Source organism: Oryzias melastigma, linkage group LG10 (assembly GCF_002922805.2).
Source record: "Oryzias melastigma strain HK-1 linkage group LG10, ASM292280v2, whole genome shotgun sequence".
Classification (NCBI taxonomy): domain Eukaryota; kingdom Metazoa; phylum Chordata; class Actinopteri; order Beloniformes; family Adrianichthyidae; genus Oryzias; species Oryzias melastigma.
Window position 1 is genome coordinate 21,497,978 of NC_050521.1, and position 24,029 is coordinate 21,522,006.

Below are 24,029 nucleotides of genomic sequence, written 5' to 3' on the forward strand. Positions count from 1 at the left end.
ATAGAATATTTTTTTAATCTAAAGAATGTTCAAATCATAACACAAATATTTGGGTAATTGTGAGCATAAACGACCAAAAGTTCATTTTTTGGGTTTCACGGTTCTATTTATGTTAAATGAAAGCAAAACCACATGCTAGCGACTGACAAATGTGCACGTCACAATAAAACAAGTCGTCATTTGAGAATGCAAAGTTTATTTAATAATTTATTTATGCTTAGAAAAAATTTTTAAAAAATTGCAACTTTTCCCAAAAACTGTCACAACATCAGACGTTTTAGTTCACAACAATCACAAATATATGCTACAAAATCCTGGAAGGTCTGGTTTTCACGTCGTGAAATCGACGTCCTATTAGCCGTTTAAAAAAAAACAATAATAATATAGTAGTGGTGTCTGAATTGCTTTTAAAATCCAGGGGACTAAATAGTTTTGCACTAAATAGTTTTTATTAGAAGTAAGGGAGTAGTGAAGGAATTAGGACATAACCATGGAGGCGAACTTCTAATAAACTCCTGCTGCTATGCAGAAAATATGTTCTAGAAAACAATATTTTAGTATTATTATTGCTAATAATGATGGTATGATCAGGAATGCTTTGACAATATATCAACAGATGATGGGAGTTGAACTTTAAATTCACAAAAAACAAAGTCAATGTCTGTTTTATTTTTCAAAAATATATATTTTTAAGATTCCTTGAGTTTTCTGGAAATTAGGTTTGATATAAATCCATGAAATCAAGCACTACTGTATGATTCAAGTGATAGAACCTAATTAAGTAAAGCCATAGAGAAATGTCCTGTGGTCAGGACGGATTTTCAGATAACCTCCTGGTTAGACCCACATGACAAATCTAGCCATATTAATTTTGTAATATGACCCATTAATCACACAGAATAAAAGCGCCTATGAGGGAAACGTTTGACATATGTTGCCTGAACAGTGTTAATAAGGCTTTATGTCGTTAGTTATCTACTTTTCTCTTTTTCTAAAGGAGTAATATTTTATTAATTTGATGTATAGTAACAATAAACTTAAGAAAGGCTGTTCAATATTGGGACAATTTTAAATAATTCATAATTTATGGCATTTAAGTTATTAGGATGATATTCTCTAAATATTTACTATATGTTTTCTGCCTCTATTGGATTTTAATTTGCAGCAAATTCAAAATTAAAGACGGGAAATAAATAACTTTCTGGTCGAATTTGTATTTTTTTAAGCTTTGATTTGTCAACTGTCGTTTTGTTGGAGTCTCAAACTGTTTTCATGTGAACACTCAACCTTCACATACACATTCAGACGTATAAACAGCTTCTGCGGTTGTGTTTTTAATGCGTCTTCCTCTTTCGTCCGACGCAGAACGGCTCCCACATGCACACCAAGCACCTCATCACCGGCCACTACCTGTTCAACTTCTCCTACGGCACGGACGGCCTGCTGTCGGGGCTGACGTGTCAGGATGGCCGCGGCCTCCAGGTGAGGCGAGACGCTCACGGCGTGCCGCTGTGGTTGGCCCTACCGGGAGGACAGGTGTACTGGCTGTCGCTTAGCAACAGCGGAACACTCAGGAAAGTGTCAGCCCAGGGCCACGACATAGCTCACATCACTTACCATGGCAACACTGGTCTCCTAGCAACCAAGAGTGATGAGAACAGTTGGACCACTGTTTATGAGTAAGTTTACAGTTTTTTTTTGTATTTTTTTACTCTTTGCTTTTTTCTGTCTTTACCTCTTTCGAATTTTTCTTTAATTCATGTGTTGTTTTTGGACTGTTATTTCTGTGGAGTGGTTGGCAGCAACTGTCTGAGATGTGAGTGCCATCTAGTGGAAGCTTCTGCCTCACCAGCACTAAAGAAACTTTTGTGGAGGGGTTAAGCTTCTTTTTATTTATTTACACCCCCCCCCTCCCTTTTAGCCTTTGCTTAAATGATTGCGACAACGCTGAGAGATGTCTCTCCAGTTCTTTGCTTACACACATGTTTCCGTGTGTGCACACACTACAACACATATGTGTGAGTTCCTCACCACAGCCACCTCAGTCACTGTCTCAAACTTCACAGCTGGATAATTACATATATAAATCATAGTTGACATTCACACCGTGGCAGAGAAACAGAGGCCTAGCATGCGTGTTCATGGATGTACGTCCCTTCCGTTTGTTTGTCTGTCACTGCAGGTTTGTGCTTCACGTTTGTGTTTGTTGTTAGGTACAACGGCGAGGGCCGGGTTACCAACATCACCCTACCCACGGGTGAGGTGAGCGGTCTCCATGGCAACCTGGAGCGCTGGTCGAGAGTTGAGGTTGAGGCATCGAACCGTGAGAACTACGTTACGAGCACCAACCTGTCTGCTAGTGACACCATCTACACGTTCAAGCAAGGTGAAGCCCTTTTGTTTGTCTTTAATAAAGTGTGGGCGCATCGACATGAGTTCACAACGGGACAAATATGGGGGCACGATGCGTTCACCCTCATGCACGTCTCCGACTCCGATGGAATCAGGTCGTTTGCCACAAATGTGCAAGAGGTGACTCATGTATGGGGGCTCCACTGATGTATGAGTAAGCCAAAGCGGGGGGGCTAGAGATGCTTTAGAACTGCAATGATATTCAGTCAACAGTTGTGAACTTTTTTTATTTAGTTTAAATATTTATTTCATTTTCATAGCACACAACAAGACTTGTCCTTAAAATCAATCTTTTCAATCAAATCTCTTTGTATTTTAAGAATATTATGTCAACTCGGAGGCAACAAGCAACAAAAGTTGACAAGTTAAAAAAACAGGAAAGAAGCAACTAATAAAATAAATAAATAAACCAAATATTTTTTTTTATTTAACCCGTTCCAATGATTCATATAGTAAGTTTTTTTCCAAATGTGATAATTGAACTAGACTCTTGATTTTTCAAGATTATTCCATCTTCTGATACCAAAACCCTTTTTTCCTTCATTTTTGTTGCTTTTTTTGTATGTTTTGTGGCAGACTTTTATGTGCTCTTTACATAAGTGTTAGTATAGAATGATTTTCTAAGTCTTTAAATTTTAATATTTTCAACTTTATAAACGGTGGTATTGATTGGTTCCAATAATGACTCTTTTCTCTGCAATATAAATATGGAATTTATTAATTTCTTGTTTGCATTTCCCCAAATTTCTATGCAATATGCCAGATATGGAACAATTAATGAATTATACATGAGGTATAACAATTTTTTTGTCTAATTTGATCATTTGATAATTTAACTTGTTTATTGTGAATTCCTTTTTTTTATGAATTTATATGGGAGTGTCACCTATTACACCCCTGATGGGCTGAGGGGGAAATTATTTGGTCATCTTCCCATTGATGATAAAGAAAAAATAAAAAGCAGACGGATCTGAGTGACTCGTGAAACGTCTTAACAATTGTCGGAGGCAGCGAAGAGGGGATGGAGGGCAGGGACGCAAAAATGGGAGCGGAGTGGTGAAGCCACTCGTGGGAGCAGTTTCCTCTCATGTCATCCCTTTAATTGCTTCCTAGCAGTTGTCACAATGACAGGCCTGCAGGGAGGCGGAGAGGGGCTCCGGCACATGCTGATGCGCCGCAACCGAGAGGCTGCGGATTCTAGAAAAAGATTGAAATGACCCTTTATTTCCACCAACCAAATTTAAGACGTCTCCATCCGCCTCCCAGGCAACCATAACCATATTTTTACAGGAGAAAAGGGAATATTTCGTTTATTGGCTGCATCAAGTTTTATGATTTAAGTTTCTTCTTAATTGAGTTGCGTTAATATGTGTGAAATATTGCTCAGAGTTGTCATATTGAGAGCTTCTGAAAAGTTTTGCAACGTGTGAAAAAGCTGACTGTTGTGGCTGCTTAGCACCTGTCCTTTACCAACACCTCCCCTCCTCCCCCCAAAACCATGCTGCATGGGTTGTACTCGTCTCTACTCATTTGTCCTCTTCTCTCAATACCCTTCCATCTGTCCTTTGTCCTCTTTCTCCTCCTCAGTTTGATTAGATTAGTGCATTAAATTTTCTAGCAAATTTTTAAGGTAAATTTAATGATGAAACTCAACAGATTTTTATTAAAGCATCTTTTTCAGAAACGGTCTCATTTGTTTTGTTCATTTCACACTTTTTTTCCTCTCTATGTGTTGCTGTCTGCTTACCGCCTCCTGTGCATGTGTGGTTTGTGTATGGCTGCAACTTAACCAATGGTAAACAATCGGCCCCCCTTCCTTCCCCAGATCACACTCAGAGCTCATACAGGGTCAGCTCTGACGGATCCTTCCTTGTGTCCTTGGCCAGCGGGATGGAGCTGTCTCTGAGCACGGAGCCCCTCCTCCCGGGAATCATCGGAGGCGGAGTCAGCCCCACAGCCAGCCGCTGCAACATCAGCCTGCCGGGAGACCACGCCCCCAGCCTGATTGAGTGGCGACAGAGGAAGGAGCAGAGCAAGACTAACTATAGCACCTACGAACGCAGACTTAGGGTAAAACATCCCACCTGTTGCAACAAATCAGCATCCCAGTTCTATTAATGTCCCAATGATTCTATTAAATCCCACTCATTAACTCCAATGATGTCACCAGCAACACATCTAAATAACTCTATGACCTTCTGTAACTCTTTGACTCGTACGGTAAACGTGAATTCGAGAAAACCCCCTTTATACTGGCTTTGCACCAAAATGCAAAAAAAAAACAAACTAAAGTGTCGCTCATGGCGCAAAAACATCTGTGTTTCAGAATCACCTGATTTACGTTGATCGCTTCAGAACTTCACTGCTCTGCAGTGTTAGGAATCAGTATGCTCTTCTCCACTGCAGAATCTGCTGATTTACACTTCTGACATTTCAGAAATTGAATTTACAATAATAAATAATAAATAAAATAAAAATAAAAATAATAATAATAAATTATTATTGTATAAAAATAATAATTACAATAATATTTACCTAATAGAAACACATCAGTTTTGAAAAAAACATTTTATTTTATTAAAAATAGGTTCTTGTGGCTTTTTTTCAATAAAAGCAATTTTTTTTCAAAACCAACATCAACACACACAAAAAACAAAATGTATTCCAAATTAATTCTAAAAAAATAATTTCTATTGCAGTTTTGAAAAATATGTCAAAAATTGACATTTTTTGCAAAACTGCAATAGAAATTCATTGAACAGTGAGGTCCCACATCACCACACAGCTCATCAAAAGTTGAGGTTGTCATGGAGAATTGTTGGATCCACAGCTCCTCTGTAAAATCTCCAACTATGATTTCCCAAAATATCTTTATCCTGAGCCGCTCCATGACCTGAGTACGACGCCGACGTCTCCTTTGATAGATGGTGATGAGTGTCGTTCACATCTGTGTTTTTGAATGACTTATCGTGTGAGTTGCTGTGTAATTATTAACATAGATAAGATTTAATGGAAACGGTGTAATAGCAACATTTAGTTGATATTTCTAGAATTTCGATAAAGTTTTGTGTGTATATTTGTATTGGAAATGCAGTTAGTGGCTGCGGAAAACGTGTGTAATACTAATAAAGTTTGAGTGAATTCATACTTGGGATTGATACACAAGTGTTCCTGGCATCTAACCATCCATATTTGGTTTGTTTACGCTCATGCTAACATAATTGCATGATGTGGCAGAGTCTCAATTCATGGGAGAGATGCTATCTGATTATCAGTAATTTGATTGGGTTGTGAGGGAATTGTCAGCTCACAGAAAGAGAACTGGATTCCTCTGGGCAACAGTGGAGGACTCACACCTCAGACCTAACATCCCTGACATAATAACCATTCTTTGAGGGATTTAATCTCTTTTGTGTTTTAAAGTTACCAGCTGAAATTCATAAAGTACTTAGTTTTCCATAGAGATGGAAAAATCGGATGTTCCTGGAAGCGACTGGTGCCAGGGGGAGGCCGTTGTGCAGGAACTCGTCCCTCAGCAGTCAACAACATCTGCAGAACGGCATCTTAGCTTTTAGAAACAAACAGAGCACGGCCACATTTTTAAGACGGAGGCAGCAGTCCAGAATGCAAAAAATTCCTGTTACCTTTCCTGTCCGTTCTGGAATCGGGTGGATTAAGTTTTCTACAGTAACTGGACTTTACAGAACAAGGACGAGCTCTGGAATCTGCTTTAGCAAGGCTCAGCTAAAGACAAAAGGGTGCTAAATAGATAAATTGATGTATATATTCCTACAATCTAACTAAATCAGGGATAGGCAACGCCAGGCCTCGAGGGCTGTAGTGTGCATGATATCCCAGCCCTCCTCATGACCCATTACCTGGTTCAGGTATGTCCAGCCAACATGTCAGAAGAGGATATGTTGGAAAATATGGAGTAATGTGGCCCTCAAGGCTTGGAGTTTCCTTTCCCTAAACTTGATTGATATGTCTAAATCTAGGCCTCGAGGGCCAAATTCCTACTGGTTTCCCAGAAATCCTGTCTTATCTGCTGCTGGTTACCTGGATCAGGCAATGATCAGGCAATGGCAGGTTAGCTGGAAAATATGTAGGACACCGGCCCTCAAGGCCCGGATTTGGAGACCCCTGGTCTAAAGCAAGTTATAAATCAAATTGAATCAACCTATACCATTATCAAATCATTTCACAATCAATTTATTTCATAAATAAAATAAAAAATATAAAACACCATTTGGATTGATACACGGCAACAAAAAACGTAATTTATTTCCTTCTGAGAAAAACACTAGTAGGAGAAGGGACCAAAAATACCATCATCCATAGTACTTTACAGCCTCGTTTCCATTGACGGTCCAGTCTGGTAAGGAGTAGTACGGTACCATCAGTTAAGCCTCACTCCCACTGAGCGGTTCGTTTTCACGGTGCATGCGTGGTGTAGACCGTTAGCATGTCATTGTAGTACGACGACTAGAAAAGCAACAATGGAGGTCATCCTGCATCTCGTCTTTTTCTTGCTTTACTTTTGGTACATCATGTATAACAGGAATTTAATGCTGTTTGAAAGAAGATTGAGGGCAGCTAAGAAAAACACCGCTGTAAAGAGGAAAACGGAAATGCTAGCTTAGCACTATATTGGTGCTTTCGAATGTCATCATCACTTTAACCCAATCAACGGATGGTTACAGCAGCCCCGCCCCATCGGCCTGTTCTATTTCTCTATGGACCCTCAAGAAGTACAGAACTGTTTAATGGAGGGGTGCACACATTTTTTCTCTCAAAGGGCCAAAATCTAAATGGGGTCCTGGTCCACGCGCCAAATACAATATTTGTTTGCATGCCATGAAATAAAAGGGGAAAATAAAGAATGTAGTTTATTTTTTTTTTTATTCTTTTTTCATGAAAGTAACACAAATTAGTAAGAATAAAAAGTAAGTAAGATTTGTCTTTGAAACTTTTAACAGCAAGGCCTCACTGGGAAGTTTTAATTGAAAACAAGATCAAGCTAACAAAAAAAAAACTTTATTTCAATGAAAATGGCAAACTGGGATCTTAATGTCTGACATGGAGCTGGTCTTTGACTTTATGCGTTTCTGCCGTTGTCGCTCCATCTTGGCTAGCTAAAAAAAGTCAACTAAAAGCATCAGAATTAAACGTAAAGGCTTTAGGGAATTTCTAACACACAAAAAAGCCCAGAGCTGACTCACTTGTGGGTTGTTTCACCCATAGCTGCAGACAACAAACGTTCCTACAGTGCCACCCGGAGGCCGAAAGTATATTACAGCCGTAGAGTTTTGGAACACCCTAGAGAATCAATGGGAAAAGGTTTTAAATATACACTCTGCACCTTCTGCAGGCATAACTTGGTGTTCCAAACAACAGGGCCCACTTTGGGTCCATTTTACAATGGAAACGCTCAAAATACCGGACTGGACTGTACTGGACCGCTCAGTAGAATCAAGGCTTACATGAACGTGTTGCATATACTTTCAAAATGGCATATTTCTTAGAAAATAGTAAAGAAATGTTAATATTCATGATAAATATGTCTTCATTTTTCTGTTTTCCTTTAGTTCTTCTATTTATGAAACAATTCGTGAAACTTGTAGAAGCTGGGTTTTCTCTACATTTTGATTATTTCATGTAAAAGATTAAATTACAATTTAATTTGCCTCCTTTTTACAAATTCCGTCTCTACTTTAAAGTGATATGATTAAATAATGTCCTTTCTCCTGTGTTCTTTCCAGGCTCATAACAGAAACCTGCTGTCCATCGATTTCGATCAGAGCACCCGAGTCGGAAAGATCTACGACGACCACAGGAAGTTCACCCTCCACATCCAGTACGACCTGCTGGGTCGGCCCGTCGTGTGGTCCCCCAACAGCAAATACACCGAGGTGAACATCAGCTATTCCAGCGGCGGGCTGCTGTCCAGCATCCACAGAGGAGAATGGTCCGAGAGGCTGGAGTATGAAAACGACAGGGTGGTGTCCAGAGCCTGGGTGAACGGCAAAATCTGGAGCTACACGTATGCAGACAAGGTAAGAATTTGTTGACTTTGCTGCTTTTTTACTTATTTTCTTAAGAAATTCTACTTCCTATAGCTATAACACAAACTTCCTTCCATTCTAACGTTACATATTTTAAAGTTCTTTTTTACTTTTTGAGGTAATCTTTCACTTTGACACACTTTCCTCTTAAAATGACGAGCTTTTTTTGTCCAAAAAAATGGCTTCCATCAATCTGTACTTGCAGTATACCCATATGACTGTAACAAAGGGGTCTGAGTGCGGCAAAATCAGGAAATATGTTCTTTTGTGATGAATAAGTCAAAGCCTTGTGGCTGCAGGTTTGGTTTGTCACAGCTCTGCAGAGAATGCAGCAGATTTTACAGTAAACTCTTTGTCTTCTTCATAACACGTTTGGTGCTAATGAACACATTTGACGATTTTTAATATATACTACTCATCGTCAGACAAAGTTAGTACACAGGAACCTCATTTCTGTTGTTGAAAGAACTTCAATTATGGAAAAATAATTATCAGGACATAAATTTAGTGTCAAAACTTTTCCCAGAGACACAATTAAAGTGAGCTCTGGCTTAAATTATATCAAGGAGCTGATAGCACCTGCATGCATTATTAACACATTAATATCTTCGCTCTGCAGTTAAACAGAGCGCCTGAATTGCTTCACTGGTGAGTGTAAGAGTAAAAGAAAGAACTAACAGTGAGCAAAATTGTTTACCCCTGAAAAACTCAGGACTCCAATTAAGAGGAAATATAGATGTTTTTCTCACCTCCAAACCTTGTCGGTACGCTTGTCATGATTCAAATAGCTCGCCGGGAGCGACAACATAAAAATAAAAACCAAGGTTGTTTCTGAAGAGGTTTTCGCTGAATTAGACTGGAATTAAAGAAAAATGAAGAGTAACACGGTAGGGAAAAAAAAAGAAAAGACAGATCTTCGGTTAAGTCTTTCCATCTTTCCGTGTTCTTGCAGTCCATTATGCTGCTGCTGCACAGCCAGCGGCGATACGTCTTTGAGTACGACCAAACGGACCGGCTGATTGCGGTGACCATGCCCAGCATGGTGAAGCACTCCCTGCAGTCGCTGCTGTCCATCGGTTACTACAGGAACGTGTACACTCCTCCTGACAGCCAGGCCTCCTTCACGCAGGACTACGCTCTGGATGGGCGGCTGTTGAGGACTCAGTATTTGGGAACAGGACGCAGTATCATCTACAGGTACAGGTGGATTGGTTTATGCCAGGAACTCTGTTGCAGTGAAAGTCGTAAGATGTTGTAGAGTACAACAGATATTCACCCACTAGGAAACAGACTGAAGGTCGTTTTTTTTTTTTTTTTTGAGTCGTCCCACACTATTTGGATGGAAGCTGGAGGCTGATTCAAACACGGTTCTGGCATTTAACAGTTTTAATCCTCATTGGCTCCATGAAGATTCTGTAATGAATGGCCCCATTTCCCAGATCTGAAAGGCCATAACTGCCACAGCTGCTGTTCTGATTTCAATGAAATATTGAAGGATGACGCAGCCTCTTGCTCGGCGGCCCAAGGGATCTTTGTATTATTCATGTGGCGTAGCATGTTTACCTTTATTGAAAATGAAATGCCTTTTACTGGGATTGAAACCAGCTTATATTTATCACCAGTTGTATTTTTGTGTTTTTTGTCTAATCAAGATACACATCAGCAGCACGACTTTCGGAGGTGGTTTATGACTCCACCCTGGTGACCTTCACTTATGATGAAGCCTCCGGTACCGTCAAGACTATTCATCTCACCCACAACGGCTTCATAAGCTCCATACGATACAGACAGACGGGTACGCATTCACATTTACTCACACCAGGCATGGGCCAAACTCCTCTTAAAATCCATGATCTGACAAGAACGAGTGAATGATCTTTCTTAGCATAACTGAATTAATGGACAGACAAACCAAATCAGTGAGTAATATCAAACCGTTACTGGTTTTGAGTCAGAAAGTTCAAGCAAACTTGCAGCTGAGAGCGGCGTTTAGTGCTCCATCGGAGGGGGCTGTGGTCTACCACGACTCTAAATATCCGACCACCTTTTGAGACTTAACACACCTACTCAGTCAAGTTGTTTGAGTAAAGCAAACAAGTAAATACATTTATGATGTGCAATGGAAAAGGTGTGGTTATAGACCAGTTTGTTCCACATCTGCTTGTTGTTTCTGTCATTATCGTTTGACCCGTTATAACAACTTATAAGCTAACAATCGTTCAGCTCCGACAGAAGTACTTAGTTTCCGGCGCCACCATCAGTAGGAGCTCTCGTGGCAGATTTGTGCCACCGTTAAAACAGTTTAGCAAGTCCTTTAAGTCACAGATTCAGTCTGAGGTCGTTGAGATTGCACCCATCTCAACTGTTAGCTCACTCGCAGTGCCTTTGAGACTGGCAAGCCACGATCATGTGTCGCTAACTGGTGAGGTGCCGCCGTCTCCCGATGTGTGTGTGCGTGTTTATCACTTTGCCCTCACTGTGAATAGACTCTCACCTTCCTTTAACTGATCTCATTTCAGCAGAACAATTGGAGGCTGGCTGAGGGGAGAGATAGTGGTAATTGTCCCTTGAGAGGAGACGAGGAAGAGCAGGGCACAAAAAGAAGAGGCAGACAGTAATATATAGTGGTGGAGGATGGAGGGAAAGAACAGTAAAAGGAAATGGAAAGATGACAGTTTGGAGAAGTGACAGCTAGAAAAGCGAGACGAACAGACTGCAGGTTCCCTAGGGGCGTAGAAAAGCTTCTACCTCCCTCTCGGTGCTTCTGCCGCTCTCCCATTAGCGCAGGTTCAGAATCAACATTCTGCAGAAAATAAAAACAGGAGACGTAGTGCTGATCCTGCTATCCAGAGGCTCCGAAGCTCGACACTCAGTCATTTTAACTGCTTTTGGAATAATCTCATATCGCAGCGTAATGGTGATTCATTAGTATTTTTTTTTTTTTCCAAATGGTGGATGAGATACAGCGGAGGTGACGAATGGTGTTGTTAACGTTGATGTTCAGACATTAAGGAGCACATTGGCTCATCATGGCTATTGTCTTTAGATTTCATTATCTCTCCATATTAAAGGTCACCACTGGAAATGCCATAGAGATGTGGAGATAGTTAAGATTGAACGGATTGAACTATGTGTGTCTCCGTTAATGATGTTGAATTAGTCTTTGATTGGAATTAGCCTGGCAGGCTCGCTTGTGTGGTGTGAGAGATGATTTTTAAAGGTTTTCTGTTCCACATATAACATGAGTTCTAATAGATTTATGGTTGTGAATGAAAAAAAATAAAAAAAATATTACTTTATGTTTTCTTTTTGTAGGTCCGTTGACCAGTCGACAAATCTTCCGCTTTAGCGAAGAGGGTTTGGTCAACGCCAGATTTGATTATAGCTACAACAACTTCAGAGTAACCAGCATGCAGGCGGTCATCAACGAGACCCCTCTGCCCATTGACCTTTACCGCAACGTTGACGTCTCTGGACTCGTTGAGCAGTTTGGCAAATTCAACGTCATTTACTATGACCTCAACCAGGTAAGAAGACACCAAGCAAGCATGAATTAAACAATGTTGTAACTTTGGTGTGTACTAAATGACATGGTTATTTATGTTCAGAGGTGGAAGCAACAGCTAATGCTACTTTGGTTTGAAAAGTTTATACAAAGTGAGGTATTGATGTCACCCATAGAAAAGGCTTTACATCCGGATGTCGCGAAATCAGGCCAAATTCGCCAAATTCGCCAAATTCGCTTCCATAAGTAATGTTTTGAATGACTACCTTTTTACTTTACTTGGTATTTGATTTTGAATACTCTTACAGCCTATATTCGCATTAGAAAAACAAAAAAAGATTATTATAACTATTTGCGGTTTATTTTAGTTTAGCAATGGATTTGTGTTTGTACCGTTTAGCTCATCATTTTGGTTTGTTCCATATAACCCCATTGTTAAAGCTGTTGTGTTAAATGCAAATGTTTTTGTTGCTGTTTTAGGTGATCACCACACAACTGATGAAGCACACCAAGGTCTTCAATTCCTACGGCCAGGTGGTAGAGGTCCAGTACGAGATCCTAAAATCCATCGCCTACTGGATGACCATTCAGTACGACTCCGCTGGACGCACAACCACCTGTGACATCAGGGTGGGCGTGGACAGCAATGTGACACGCTACACATACGAGTACGATGCAGACAGCCAGTTGCAAAGTGCCTCCGTCAACGAGCGGCCTCAGTGGCGCTACAGTTACGACCTCAACGGGAATATCAACCTTCTTAGCCTTGGAATGAGTGCTAGGTAAGTGAACGTCTGATATGTTACTGTCAGATTAGCTGTCATTTGCCTAAAAGTGTGAAATTTGTTCTCCATGTTTGACCCATCCTTTGGGGGAGGGGTGAGCTGCAGACACAGCTGCTCCGTAGGAACAATTTGGTCATTTACCCACCAATCCAATCCTTTATAGTGTCAAGCAGGGAGGCTCCATTTTTTAAATCTTTGGTATCTCCAGATTTGAGCTCATGGCTTTAACACATGTAAAAGCGGTAGTAGACCACTGAGCTGAGGCCTTGAGAACACCAAAAATATGTGTATATAACTACAATGTTCTAAGAAAGAAAAACACAACATTTTGTGCGAATTATCAGGATCATAAACAAGAACTCGTGCTAAAAAAAAGTACAAAAACAAATTAAATTTAAGCCAGTTTGTAATATTAGGGTAACAAAAGGTCTTGTCGTTCACTTTTAGGCTCACGCCGCTCCGCTATGACCAGAGAGACCGCATCACTCATCTCGGGGAGTTACAGTACAACGTGGACGAGGATGGCTTTCTCCGCCAGCGAGCCAACGACCTTTTCGACTACAACTCAAACGGCCTGCTGACCCGTGTTTACAACCGCGTGACTCAGCGCACAGTTTGGTACCACTACGATGGCCTGGGTCGGCGAGTGGCCACCAAGAGCAGCGATGGGGGGCAGCTGCAGTTCTTTTATGCTGATCTTTCGCAGCCCACCCGGGTCAGTCACTTGTACAACCACAGCAGCAATTTAATCACCTCGCTGTACTACGACCTTCAGGGCCATCTCATCGCCATGGAGCTGAGCAGCGGGGAGGAGTACTACGTGGCCTGCGACAGCGTGGGGAGTCCAAGGGCAGTGTTCTCCAGCAAGGGGAGACTAATCAAAGAAATCCTTTACACCCCCTATGGGGAGGTTTATCAGGACACAAACCCCAGCTTTCAGCTCGTCATCGGCTTCCACGGAGGCTTGTACGATACGGCCACACGATTGGTCCACCTTGGCCGACGTGATTACGACACACTCGCCGGTCGATGGACTTCACCGAATCACGAACTCTGGGAGGATCTGAGCAAGGAGCCCAAACCATTTAACTTGTACGCCTTTAAGAACAACTGTCCAGTCGGAAGAGTGGAGGAGGTGACGAAGTTTACCACAGGTGAGCTCCAGAGCACATTCCATCTCAGTCAGAGACTTAAAAGCACACACGTCAGAGACACGGGAATATATTTCCCATCGTGACACTCAGTCTCACACTCTCGAACACGTGGGAAACGCCTGCCAGGAAGAGTGAGGGAACGGGACGCATTGCTAACCACCGGTGAGCTGAGAGACAGAGGAGGAAGATGTGACAGATAGAATGTACTGGCAACAGAAGGGACAGCCGCGCCTCTGATCACATTTTTTTAACACCGGCTGCATTGTTTTGTTCTCCCCGACTGTCAAGAACATACTGTTTCCCAGAGAGAGAAAATAGAAAGTTTGCCAAGGGAAGGAGATGGAATAGGAGAGGGAGTTGAATACAAGATGTTGGTATGGGGCTTGTGTTCCTCTGGCTAATGGAACATTTATTTTGCCTGTCGTGTTTTCCCTACTGCAGGACTGTTCGCTACAGAGACTCTATACAGGAAACACGCGATTGCATTCACATATCGTGCTTTCTTTCTTTCTTTCTTTCTTTTACAGTGTGATTTCCTGTCCATCACGGCCTAAGTGGGCTTATGACTGTCTGCTTGCTTTCCAGTACAGCTATGACATTGCAACTTTCTTGATATGATGAATTTCTCTTGTCGAATGTGTGTGCAGGTGTCGGCAGCTGGCTGCAGCTGTTTGGCATTAAGCTTCATAATGTGGTCCCTGGTTTCCCCAAGCCTGAAGTGGGCAAAATGGAGCAAACGTACGAACTGATGAACACTCAGACGAAGACTCAAGATTGGGACTCCAGCAAGGTAAATCTTCAATTAAAGCAGCACCAAGGCTCTTTATATTAAATGTTATCACTTCAAATATATCAAATTTGTAATAATAAACATTTTAAGCTTATTTTTAATATAGTTGTCCCTAGCTATATGGTGGTTAACCTTTAATAGGCTTGCTATTCTGCAAATTTTTTATATACAGCAAACTGTTTTCTGTGTCCTGATTGGCTGTTGACCTTCCCAATAGATCTCATTGTGCCATGCCTTTTGCACAGAATGCGTTCAGATCTTTGGCCAAATCTAAATTATTCCCCCCAAACAGAGAGTTATGGAAAATAGTAGCTGTGTCTGAATTCCACTCACTATATAGTGCATTTGCCATTTTCTAGCCCCAATTCCAAAATCGAGTGCGCTAGAAATTTCCCAGAAGTCTTTGCGAAAAACTAGCGTGCATCGAAGGTCACTAGATTAGCGAATATAAACCACAATGCACTGCAGTCGAACAATTTCAAACAAAAAAAAACGTGTTTAAATGTAATTTTTTAAAGAAATCAACCTTATTTTCACCATCAGAACACAGTGGAGTCATAAATAAAAACGCAGCGAAATCTTCCTATTGATTCGATTTTCACTTTGTGAAATTGGTGGCGTCAAGAAAGGTGACAAGCATGATGTCCAAATTGCCTTTAAAATCCAGAACACTATATATGTCCCGCACTATATGGTGTTTTAGTAGTTAGGGATAGGGTGGAAATTCGGACATAGCCAGTGTCTACAAATTTGGATATTACTCCCACTTGATGACATCATCAATAGTCGCCGGTAGCTACGTTAGCGCAGAGTTGCTAGGACTCAAAAAATATACTTAAGTTTATATAAAGGAGACAATGTTCATTATAAAGTGTATAAAAGTGTGTGGTGAGAGATTTTACAGCCTTAAAACATCTATAATTATACTTCATGGATTTGACCTTTATAAAACTGACCCTGTGTAAAAGGAGGGAACACTTCATGTTTTTTTTTTTTTAGATTTTAAAAACACGACATGAAAATACTGAGTAACAAGCACAAACAGAATATTAATGCATTAAATGTGAATTATTTATCAAACATTTCACCACCTCTGTAGGTAACAACAAATGGGGAATTGAGATGTTCTAGCCAACCTTTTCTTTCATTTTTTTTCTCCTTTCAAGTCACAACTTTTCAAACTCTTTGTTACCTTCTCGCTACTTTTTTCTACTAAAAACCCAGATAAAGTATAAAACAGAAAAAAGCATAAAAATGTAAAAGTGTATATTATAATGATAAAAAAGTAGCCTGAAGAAAATATCTTGCATCATAATTAAAAGAAAAAGTATTTTGATTAAACTGTCCATTTTAAAAGTTACCTTTTTTTGTTTTCAGGACCTTGAATTAAAATGGTATTTTGTGAGTATCATATGATTGAACGGATTTGTGATAAGAAATCAATATGCAGGAAGGAAGAATTGTGGCAGAAACCCAAAAGTTTGATACCGGTAAACAAATGACAAAAGCCCCAATGCATTTAGGGAGGAACAAAGAGGGTGACAAAGAAAATGACAAGAGCTTCATTTAAAAAAAAAAAAAAGACACTCGTAAACGAGCTGAAGACAATCAACACAAATGAAAACAGCTGCTGATAGTTAACTTCAACCTTGTGTTGCTGACCTCAGAACACTTAGAAATATTACTGAACAAAGACTAATACTTAAGAAAAAACTTGTAAGAATTAAAATAAATGACTGACAATATTGAGGAGTGAGTGTCATTTTTAAGGGAAACAAAGAAAGAATGATGAAAGGGAAAAAAATGAAAGAGAGAAGATGGAATTCCACTACAGATATATCTGGAAACATATTCTCTAGATCCACACTCCATACCAGTAGGTATCCACATGCACCTAAAAGTTGTGTGCCTAAAACAAACAAAAAATGCAAAAAATTAACTAAAACACACAATCCTCTTAACATATGCACTTCCTTGTCTCATTTTTGGTTTATTTGGTTTATTTTCCAATGGAATGTCGACCCACTCCTTAAAAAAAAAAAAAAGAAAGAGTTCAACAATCTTTTAACTGTAGCACATCTTATTTTTATTCAACTTTCTAGCCTTCATTTTATTATCCTTATAGTTCGTTATTTTTATTTTTTTTTCCTCAGACTTGAAGTCTAGAGCTAATTTCCACTAAAATGTGACTGTCTAAAGGCAGAATAACACTTATATCTCCTTAGAACATTTGCAAATAAACTTTATATGAATTTGAAAAACAATTTTTTACTCCTTCAGTTCATGTAGTAACTCATGCTTCAGTTTACAACTTTAAAAAACGAAAAAGGAAAATATCAAAGAGACCTTCTGATGAGCCAAAAAATAAGGATATATATTTAACAATACTACATTTATGTCTTGATATTAAAGATAATATTAACAGACTGATTCCTTAATGAATACATAATTAGATGTATTTTTTAAATAAAACGGTATTTCCATTTTTTTAAATAAATAAATATCTCAGAAAGGAGTTTTGTAAAAAAAAAAATATATATATATATGGAGTCAGCTTAATATTTATAGAGACATGTTTCTGATCATTTTTTTCTGAGTAATTTGGTACAATAAATGTTTATGCCACCATGTAAGTGGAGGCCAAAAGTCCCCCGCAGCTGCATAGAGAAATTAATTGCATGCTAATTGTCTGTCATTTTTTGTGACCTTGGTGTTTTTCTTTTTTTTTTTTTTCCATTGGCCAATAACAGCTGAAGTCAACCCCAATAAGATGGTCTCATAGAGGAAGAATGAGCGCTGAAAGGATTAGGGGAAAGAGCAATTATGTTGTAATGAGAATGTTTGCAATGAAGCCGTTTAGATCTATGACGGGTTTGTTCCTTCATCTAAAGAAGCCACTTTGGTTTCTAATAATGTCAGCTCAGCATTTTTGGTAAAAAAATAATAATAAAAATGTTTAAAAAAATCCAGAAATGATAAAATAATAATACATAATTAAAATAATAATAATAATAAAGTAAAAAAAGTTACAACAAAATTCTTCTACTCCTAATATAAATAAAAAAAATAAAATAAATGAGAAAAAGAAAAGAAAATAGTAAAAAAAAAATATTTTTACTAATGAAAATTGTGTTTTTAAAATGTTCTCGTACATTTTTCTGATGATGACATATCAAAATCAAAATAGCCTTTCTGAGTATTGGTATTTCCTTATTCAAATCATTGTGGATCAGGAGCAGACGATAAAAACGCAGTTTTAAAAAGATAATTTTTGCGATGTAGAAACGAGCCACAAACTCTGCTCCATTCTGATGCATTCTCCTCTAGATCCACGTAGCTCTTCATTTTCCTCATCTGAGCTGGATAGAAACTTTACGGCTGAATAGTTCCAATATTTGTCACCAATTTTATTTCCCCAGTAATGTTAGGTTGGGGTTTGAGGGTCTATAAGCCAGAGGTAGAGCATGTAAACAGAGAGCTCTCAGCAACGGGGTGGGAAGGAGGGGTGGTGTTGCTCTGCATCTACTGTCCCACCCCAACCTAAAAGAAAATTTGTTAAGGTACGTTCACACCAACCGCATCGACTAAAGTCTCACATTCACGCACTCCTAAGGAAGTTTTTAAGTCTTGTTGCAGGCTCTATGTGCCAAATGTATGGAAGGGTTTGTGACTCATAATGCAAAATAAAAGACATTACTGAAAATGCTTTAAAATGTTCATAATGTAACTGCATTACTTGTCACTTAAATGAAATGAAAAAGCAATTCTCCAAACGTCTTTTTCTTCTTCAACACCGCTCATTCTGTAACTTTATTAAAATTATAAAGAAAATGGCTCATTTTCAAAAAGTTCTTTAGTAAATTTGTATCAAAATTCAATTAGAAATATCAAATTTGAAAATTAAAAGCATTAAAATGAGTCACAAACACTTCCATAAAAACAGGTGCTCATCGATGCCACAGGACCAATCGGGAACTGGGATCTGGCCCCCCGTTGTAAATCACAAAGGAGAAATTAATAACTGCAGTTTGCAAGAATCTGATGACACCAAGTCCTTCATATATCAGAATAGAGATGTTAAAGAAAAACCCTGGAGCAAAATTTGTGAGATTTTTACTGCTTTGACTTTTCACACTAAGCTACTACCGATTGTAGGCGGGGGACAAGCACTTGTAAACACTAAAAGACAGAAGAAGAAGAAGAAGAAGAACCCCCTCCGTGCTGCTTACTACTGACCGTTCATGAAACTGTTGCGTTCTTGAACGTACAACACATGCCAGTGTGAACGTACCATTACTACTGCAGCTCTTTACAAACTATGTCGTAAAAAATGACACTTTTTTAGGCATAATCGTCATGAAAAGACCAAAAACAGCTCAGAGAATGCTCCCCTTAAAAACCTGCATGGTCCTTCTGTTTTCCAGATGGCGTTGGGGATCCAGTGTGAACTGAGGAGGCAGCTGAGGAACTTCATCTCTCTGGAGCGGTTACCTCTCGTCCCTGACTCTGTGGGCTCAACTTATCACAGACCATCCCACCCCCCTCCCTTTGGCTCGCGGCCCTCCATTCTGGGCCCCAGCATCCGCTTCGCCGTGTCCCACGGTCGAGTGAGCGCAGAAGTCATAGGGGTGGCCAGCGAGGACAGCCGCCGTTTGGCGGCCATTTTAAACGGTGCTATCCATCTCAGCGGGCTAAGCTTCACCGTGCAGGGCTGCGACACCCACCACTTCCTGCAGACGCGGCCCATCGAGGAAGACCTCGCCCTGGGTTTGGGGGTCGGCGGACGCTTGCTGGAGGGGGGCGTGAACGTGAGCGTGTCTCAGATGAGCTCCACGGTGAACGGCAGGACTCGACGTTTCGCCGACATCACCCTCCAGCAGGGGGCGCTGTGCCTGTGCGTGCGCTACGGCGGGTCGGAGGAGGAGGAGCGGGCGCGCGTGAGGGAGGAGGCGCGCAAGAGGGCCGTGGACGCCGCTTGGGAGAAGGAGCGGCGGCGGCTGGAGGCGGGCGACGCGGGGAGCAGGGCGTGGAGCAAGGCGGAGAAGCAGCAGCTGCAATCCACCGGGCGCGTTCAGGGCTACGACGGCTACTACTCCCTGCCGGTGGAGCAGCAGCTGGAGCTGTCCGACTCCGCCTCCAACATCCACTTTATGACACTAAGCGAGGTGGGGGGCAGGTAACAGAGACACATCAGCAGCCCTCCACCCCACCAAAGACTGCCTGTTTCTACTCTTCTCTGATTTGTTCTACTGTTTCTATACTGTACCGAAAAAAGAAGACAACAAAGAGGAGCAACAAGAGAGACTGGGGGAAAAAAACTTCCATATGCCTTTAATTGTGACAAATGATGGTATTTTATTATTATTATTATTATTGTCCAGTTTCTCCAATTTCTAACAGTGGCACAAGCAGTGTGGTTTGGCTGTGGCTTTGCTTTTTTTTTTCTGTTTTCCAACCGACTTGACTGACGGATCGTCGCCGTTTCAACATCACTTTGGACTCTGCTCTATGTCACAAAGCTGAAGACTGTAGGATGCCAGTGAAAAAAAAGAAACAATCCTCTTCGTGACTCAAATCAAAAGCTCTGGTTGCCATTTGAGTTTTCCACATGGTTTACCTCGGATATAACGTCGTTTACATATTGTGTAAGAGAGGCCTTGTCAGCTCTAACACTCCCCTTTAGAGAAGAAACCTCCTGTGGTTTCCGCCTCTGGTGTGCTCCAACATTAGTTTGTATGAGTGTGTATATGAAAATGAAGAATGTACATAGCCAGTGCTTTCACACTGAAAAAAGTGCTCAACTGGAAGTTCTGTTGTTAATAAGTGTGAGTATTGTTAATCAATAGAAAAAACAGTTACATTTTTGCAAAGAATTAATTATATACATGGCTATAGTAAATATTCTCGCTGAAAACTTTATTGGGGTTACAACGCTGATTAAAGTTACTATGTGTGAACTGCTGGAGTGTTTCCTGGGATTTCGTGGGCGCCGTTTCCTTTTGCGCTGCCCTCCATTTTTTCCTTTTTTGTTCCTGGTTCTGGGAGTTTGGACTTTCATTATCACCAATCATTATGGCTCAAACTGAGATATGCACAAGAATCGGCGACTCTCTGAAGAGAAGGAAGAAAGAGGAGGAGGAGGAGAGGGGGGAAAGAGAAATGTGACAGCTGAGGCTCAGCGAGTGGGTGGTGAGTGCAGAAGGGGCAGGACCTGGAGTTGGCTGCACAGTTCTCTACAGCTTGTCTCCTCTCATTAGGAAATGCCAATCAGGCTACATGCGAACCACTTCCAAGCTTCTCCCCACCACGGAAAAAAAGTTTTCTCTTTTTAAAGCTAGCAACCACAAATCCACCTCCCCATCCGTCTGCCTCCCCACCCCACAACAACTCCCTCCTCCACCATCTGCCCACCATTAATTGTTTGCCTCCCTCTCTCTCTCTCTTCTCTTGGGTTGTGGACGACACACAATGCATATGTTCTGACGGCGAACAGGTGATATACATTTCTTCACTGGTAGCCATATGCTCCGCGTGGCACTGAAGGGATGGAGGGTCCGTTGCTAGGAGACCGCCCGTGCTGCTCCTGCTATCTCGTCTCCGCGTCCCTCCATCATAGTTTTTTTATGAGGCGCCGCTAATGTCAATCATTAGGACGGATCCACGCCCACCCATCTCAACTCAAATCGCCACTTCATTGAATTCTTTTTGCCATACATCACACCTCAATGTGACCTTATTTAAAGACGTTTATTTCCTCTTCCTTCACAGAAAACAATTACACAGAGACCAATATTTATTGTCAACTTGAATGTTAAAGCAGTTCGGTATTTTACAGCACAGAGGAAGTTTAAAAAGTAAAAAAAAATTTGATTTGGGCAAGAAAGAAAAAAAAAAGAAAAATCACACATAGTCAATGTAAGAGTGGGAGTCGACGTGTTTTTCGAAACTGTAGTTCAGGGTTGAGTGTAGGGTTTGCCCCTAACCATAAGTTTGCCGCACCTCCTTCTGGTTCCTGTTTTTCTGAACGGCATTCGGCATCTGCTGCTGGATGGAAGAGCGATGACCGCCGGGAGGCGGCGACAGGCTGCCGAGCGACTGGGTGTCCGCCCGCCCCTGGGCGGTGATGGGGTACAGCAGCGGCATGGCGATTCCCTGCTCGGCCTTTTGGAAGGCTCTTATCAGATTCTTGATCTGTCGAAAACACCGTTTCGGCACGCCGGGGGTTGTCTGCAGGGTTTAAAAGAGAAAAAGGAAAGAGGCACAAGAGAATTAGTTTTCACATCAAACCCAACAGGGGAAATAAAAAAGGATGTGGCGTGGCCTTTCGAAATGAGGTCTTACAGAGCGAAATCATAAAAGGGATCATATCTACTTATAGATGCCAGAATAGATCAGTCATGTGGTAATTTCAAAGTTGTCAGTGATTTTTTTTTTTTTTTTTATAAATTAAAGTAATTCCCTGTTAAATGAGCTTTTTTCAACAGAAATAAGGGTATCATCTGTATAAATATCTCACTTTTGTGCAACTTTAACTTTGATTTACTGTAACTTTTCAACCGTTAATGCGATCATTTCCAGCAGATTATAACGTTAAAAAGTTAGAGTATGTTAAAGATTGTGTGACAGGTGTTCTGCCAAGATACGTTCCTCCTGCCAGAATATGTGTCCCCAGTCTCAGACATTGTCGATTTGTTTTATTATAGTCATATTTTGTCCAAACAAGTGTAACAAGAAGGTGGATAATTACAACAGATTTTATTCTGAGGCTTTTGTGAGTTTACTGTCATTTTAAACTATTTTATTGCTTTTATAATCTACGTAAAACGAGAGAAATTCTGTCAGGCCGCTGCTGATCCAGCCCGCCAGAATCTGTTCCCCTCAATAATCTGCAGTAGAAACGACAAATATTAAATATTTGTCTGTTGTTACACCCTTCTGTCATAAAGTAACTTTTATAAATTGTGTTTATCAGAAATTACTTAAATAATGTTTGTATTTGTTGTTGTTTTACTTAGAATATGTGGGGGAAAAAGTGCAAATGTGACAAAAAAGCCACAAAATGAAGTACATTGTAATCATCCACCTTCGTCTTATGCTTTTTGGGACAAAATATGAGTGTTAGGAATCAAATCAACAATGTGTGAGACTGGGGACACACATTCTGGCAGGGGGAACGTACCTTGGGACAACACCGGTGACACATCAGGTGTTAAAGGCTAACCAAATCCTAAATCCCCCTTTTCTTGTCTGTTGACCTCTATAAATGGGGCTTTAAAAGTCTTTTGGTCATTTTCAAATTTTTAACAAATTGAAATAAACCTCTTTAATTCTTGAAACTATATTCAAAAACCGCCTGTGTGCTGCCCCCTACAGGTTGAATCAAGGTGGAATTTTGTGATTGGTCAAACCATGTAAGTTTCAGAAATTTGACGTCATGATCTGCAGCTCCAATAATGATAACAGTCCTGTTCCCCAGCATCGCCCCTATTACTGGATATTCAAATTTCGGCTGTGGGCGGAGTTAGCCTCCACCTTCCCTGTTTGGTTACCCTTTAAAGGGTTACAAGCTATATTTGGGGATCTGGTTGCCACACATGATCCCTTGGGTATTTTTATGTGTTCTTAGTCAATAAAACGCATTATTTTATGGGTTATGTGCGATTCTTTAAGCTTTATTTGTGACTGTTTCCCTCTGAAATACCACAAACACCCCTTTAACAAAAGGCTTAAGCTCAGCTTGATCCTTCGCTTTTCACGTTCTCAGGGAGCTTTGCAACAGCACACTCATCAGTTTCCCCACTGTGTGTGTTTGTCTACACTGGCTGTCTCTTTAAAGTTTAATATTACTAAAGCATTACACTTTCAAATTGGCTATAATTTTGTCAAGTAAGGACTTTAAAATAAAAAAATGCATTTTTTCATTTTGCGCTATCAATCAGTGCGAGAGGTGGAGAAGACTGTGTTCCTTGAATGCAATGTAAAATCATTTAATCAAAAGCATTCCCACAACGCAGCACTTTGATGCTCCAATCTCAGGCCACGAGCGTAACCTCTGTTTCCCCACTACCTTTCATTAAAGTGACTGATATTGCACATGAATAATGTAAACTGTTATTGAGCTGGTAGTGAAACTCCTGTAATTCAAGTCCATGGAGTTAAAATATATATATATATCATCCTCACTGATACCTCCCATCAGAAATGCTGTCGAGTGTAATTCCACATTTTCACATCTGTGGAACATGTGCTGATGCGGCGGCATCTTGAGATTCAAAGTGGAGGAGGTGCTCACACAGGTTTGTTATTGCTGAAGGAAAA

At 40.5% G+C, this 24,029-nt stretch overlaps 2 protein-coding genes across 2 annotated transcripts in view; one reads left to right on the top strand and one right to left on the bottom strand.

Annotated features, from left to right (window-relative positions):
- tenm1 (teneurin transmembrane protein 1) overlaps positions 1–20,668 on the top strand; it is a 248,939-nt gene extending 228,271 nt beyond the window's left edge. Inside the window, exons 28-38 of the mRNA XM_024283139.2 lie at positions 1,366–1,679; positions 2,214–2,386; positions 4,238–4,482; positions 8,175–8,468; positions 9,430–9,674; positions 10,130–10,272; positions 11,793–12,004; positions 12,463–12,764; positions 13,215–13,921; positions 14,569–14,711; positions 19,136–20,668. Of these exons, the coding sequence (XP_024138907.1) occupies positions 1,366–1,679; positions 2,214–2,386; positions 4,238–4,482; positions 8,175–8,468; positions 9,430–9,674; positions 10,130–10,272; positions 11,793–12,004; positions 12,463–12,764; positions 13,215–13,921; positions 14,569–14,711; positions 19,136–19,891 (3,534 nt within the window). The 3' untranslated portion in view covers positions 19,892–20,668. The remainder of the gene's footprint in view (positions 1–1,365; positions 1,680–2,213; positions 2,387–4,237; positions 4,483–8,174; positions 8,469–9,429; positions 9,675–10,129; positions 10,273–11,792; positions 12,005–12,462; positions 12,765–13,214; positions 13,922–14,568; positions 14,712–19,135) is intronic.
- A 771-nt stretch (positions 20,669–21,439) lies between these two features.
- LOC112153168 (SH2 domain-containing protein 1A) overlaps positions 21,440–24,029 on the bottom strand; it is a 3,811-nt gene continuing 1,221 nt past the window's right edge. The window contains exon 3 of the mRNA XM_024283140.2: positions 21,440–21,938. Within this exon, the coding sequence (XP_024138908.1) occupies positions 21,690–21,938 (249 nt within the window). The 3' untranslated portion in view covers positions 21,440–21,689. The remainder of the gene's footprint in view (positions 21,939–24,029) is intronic.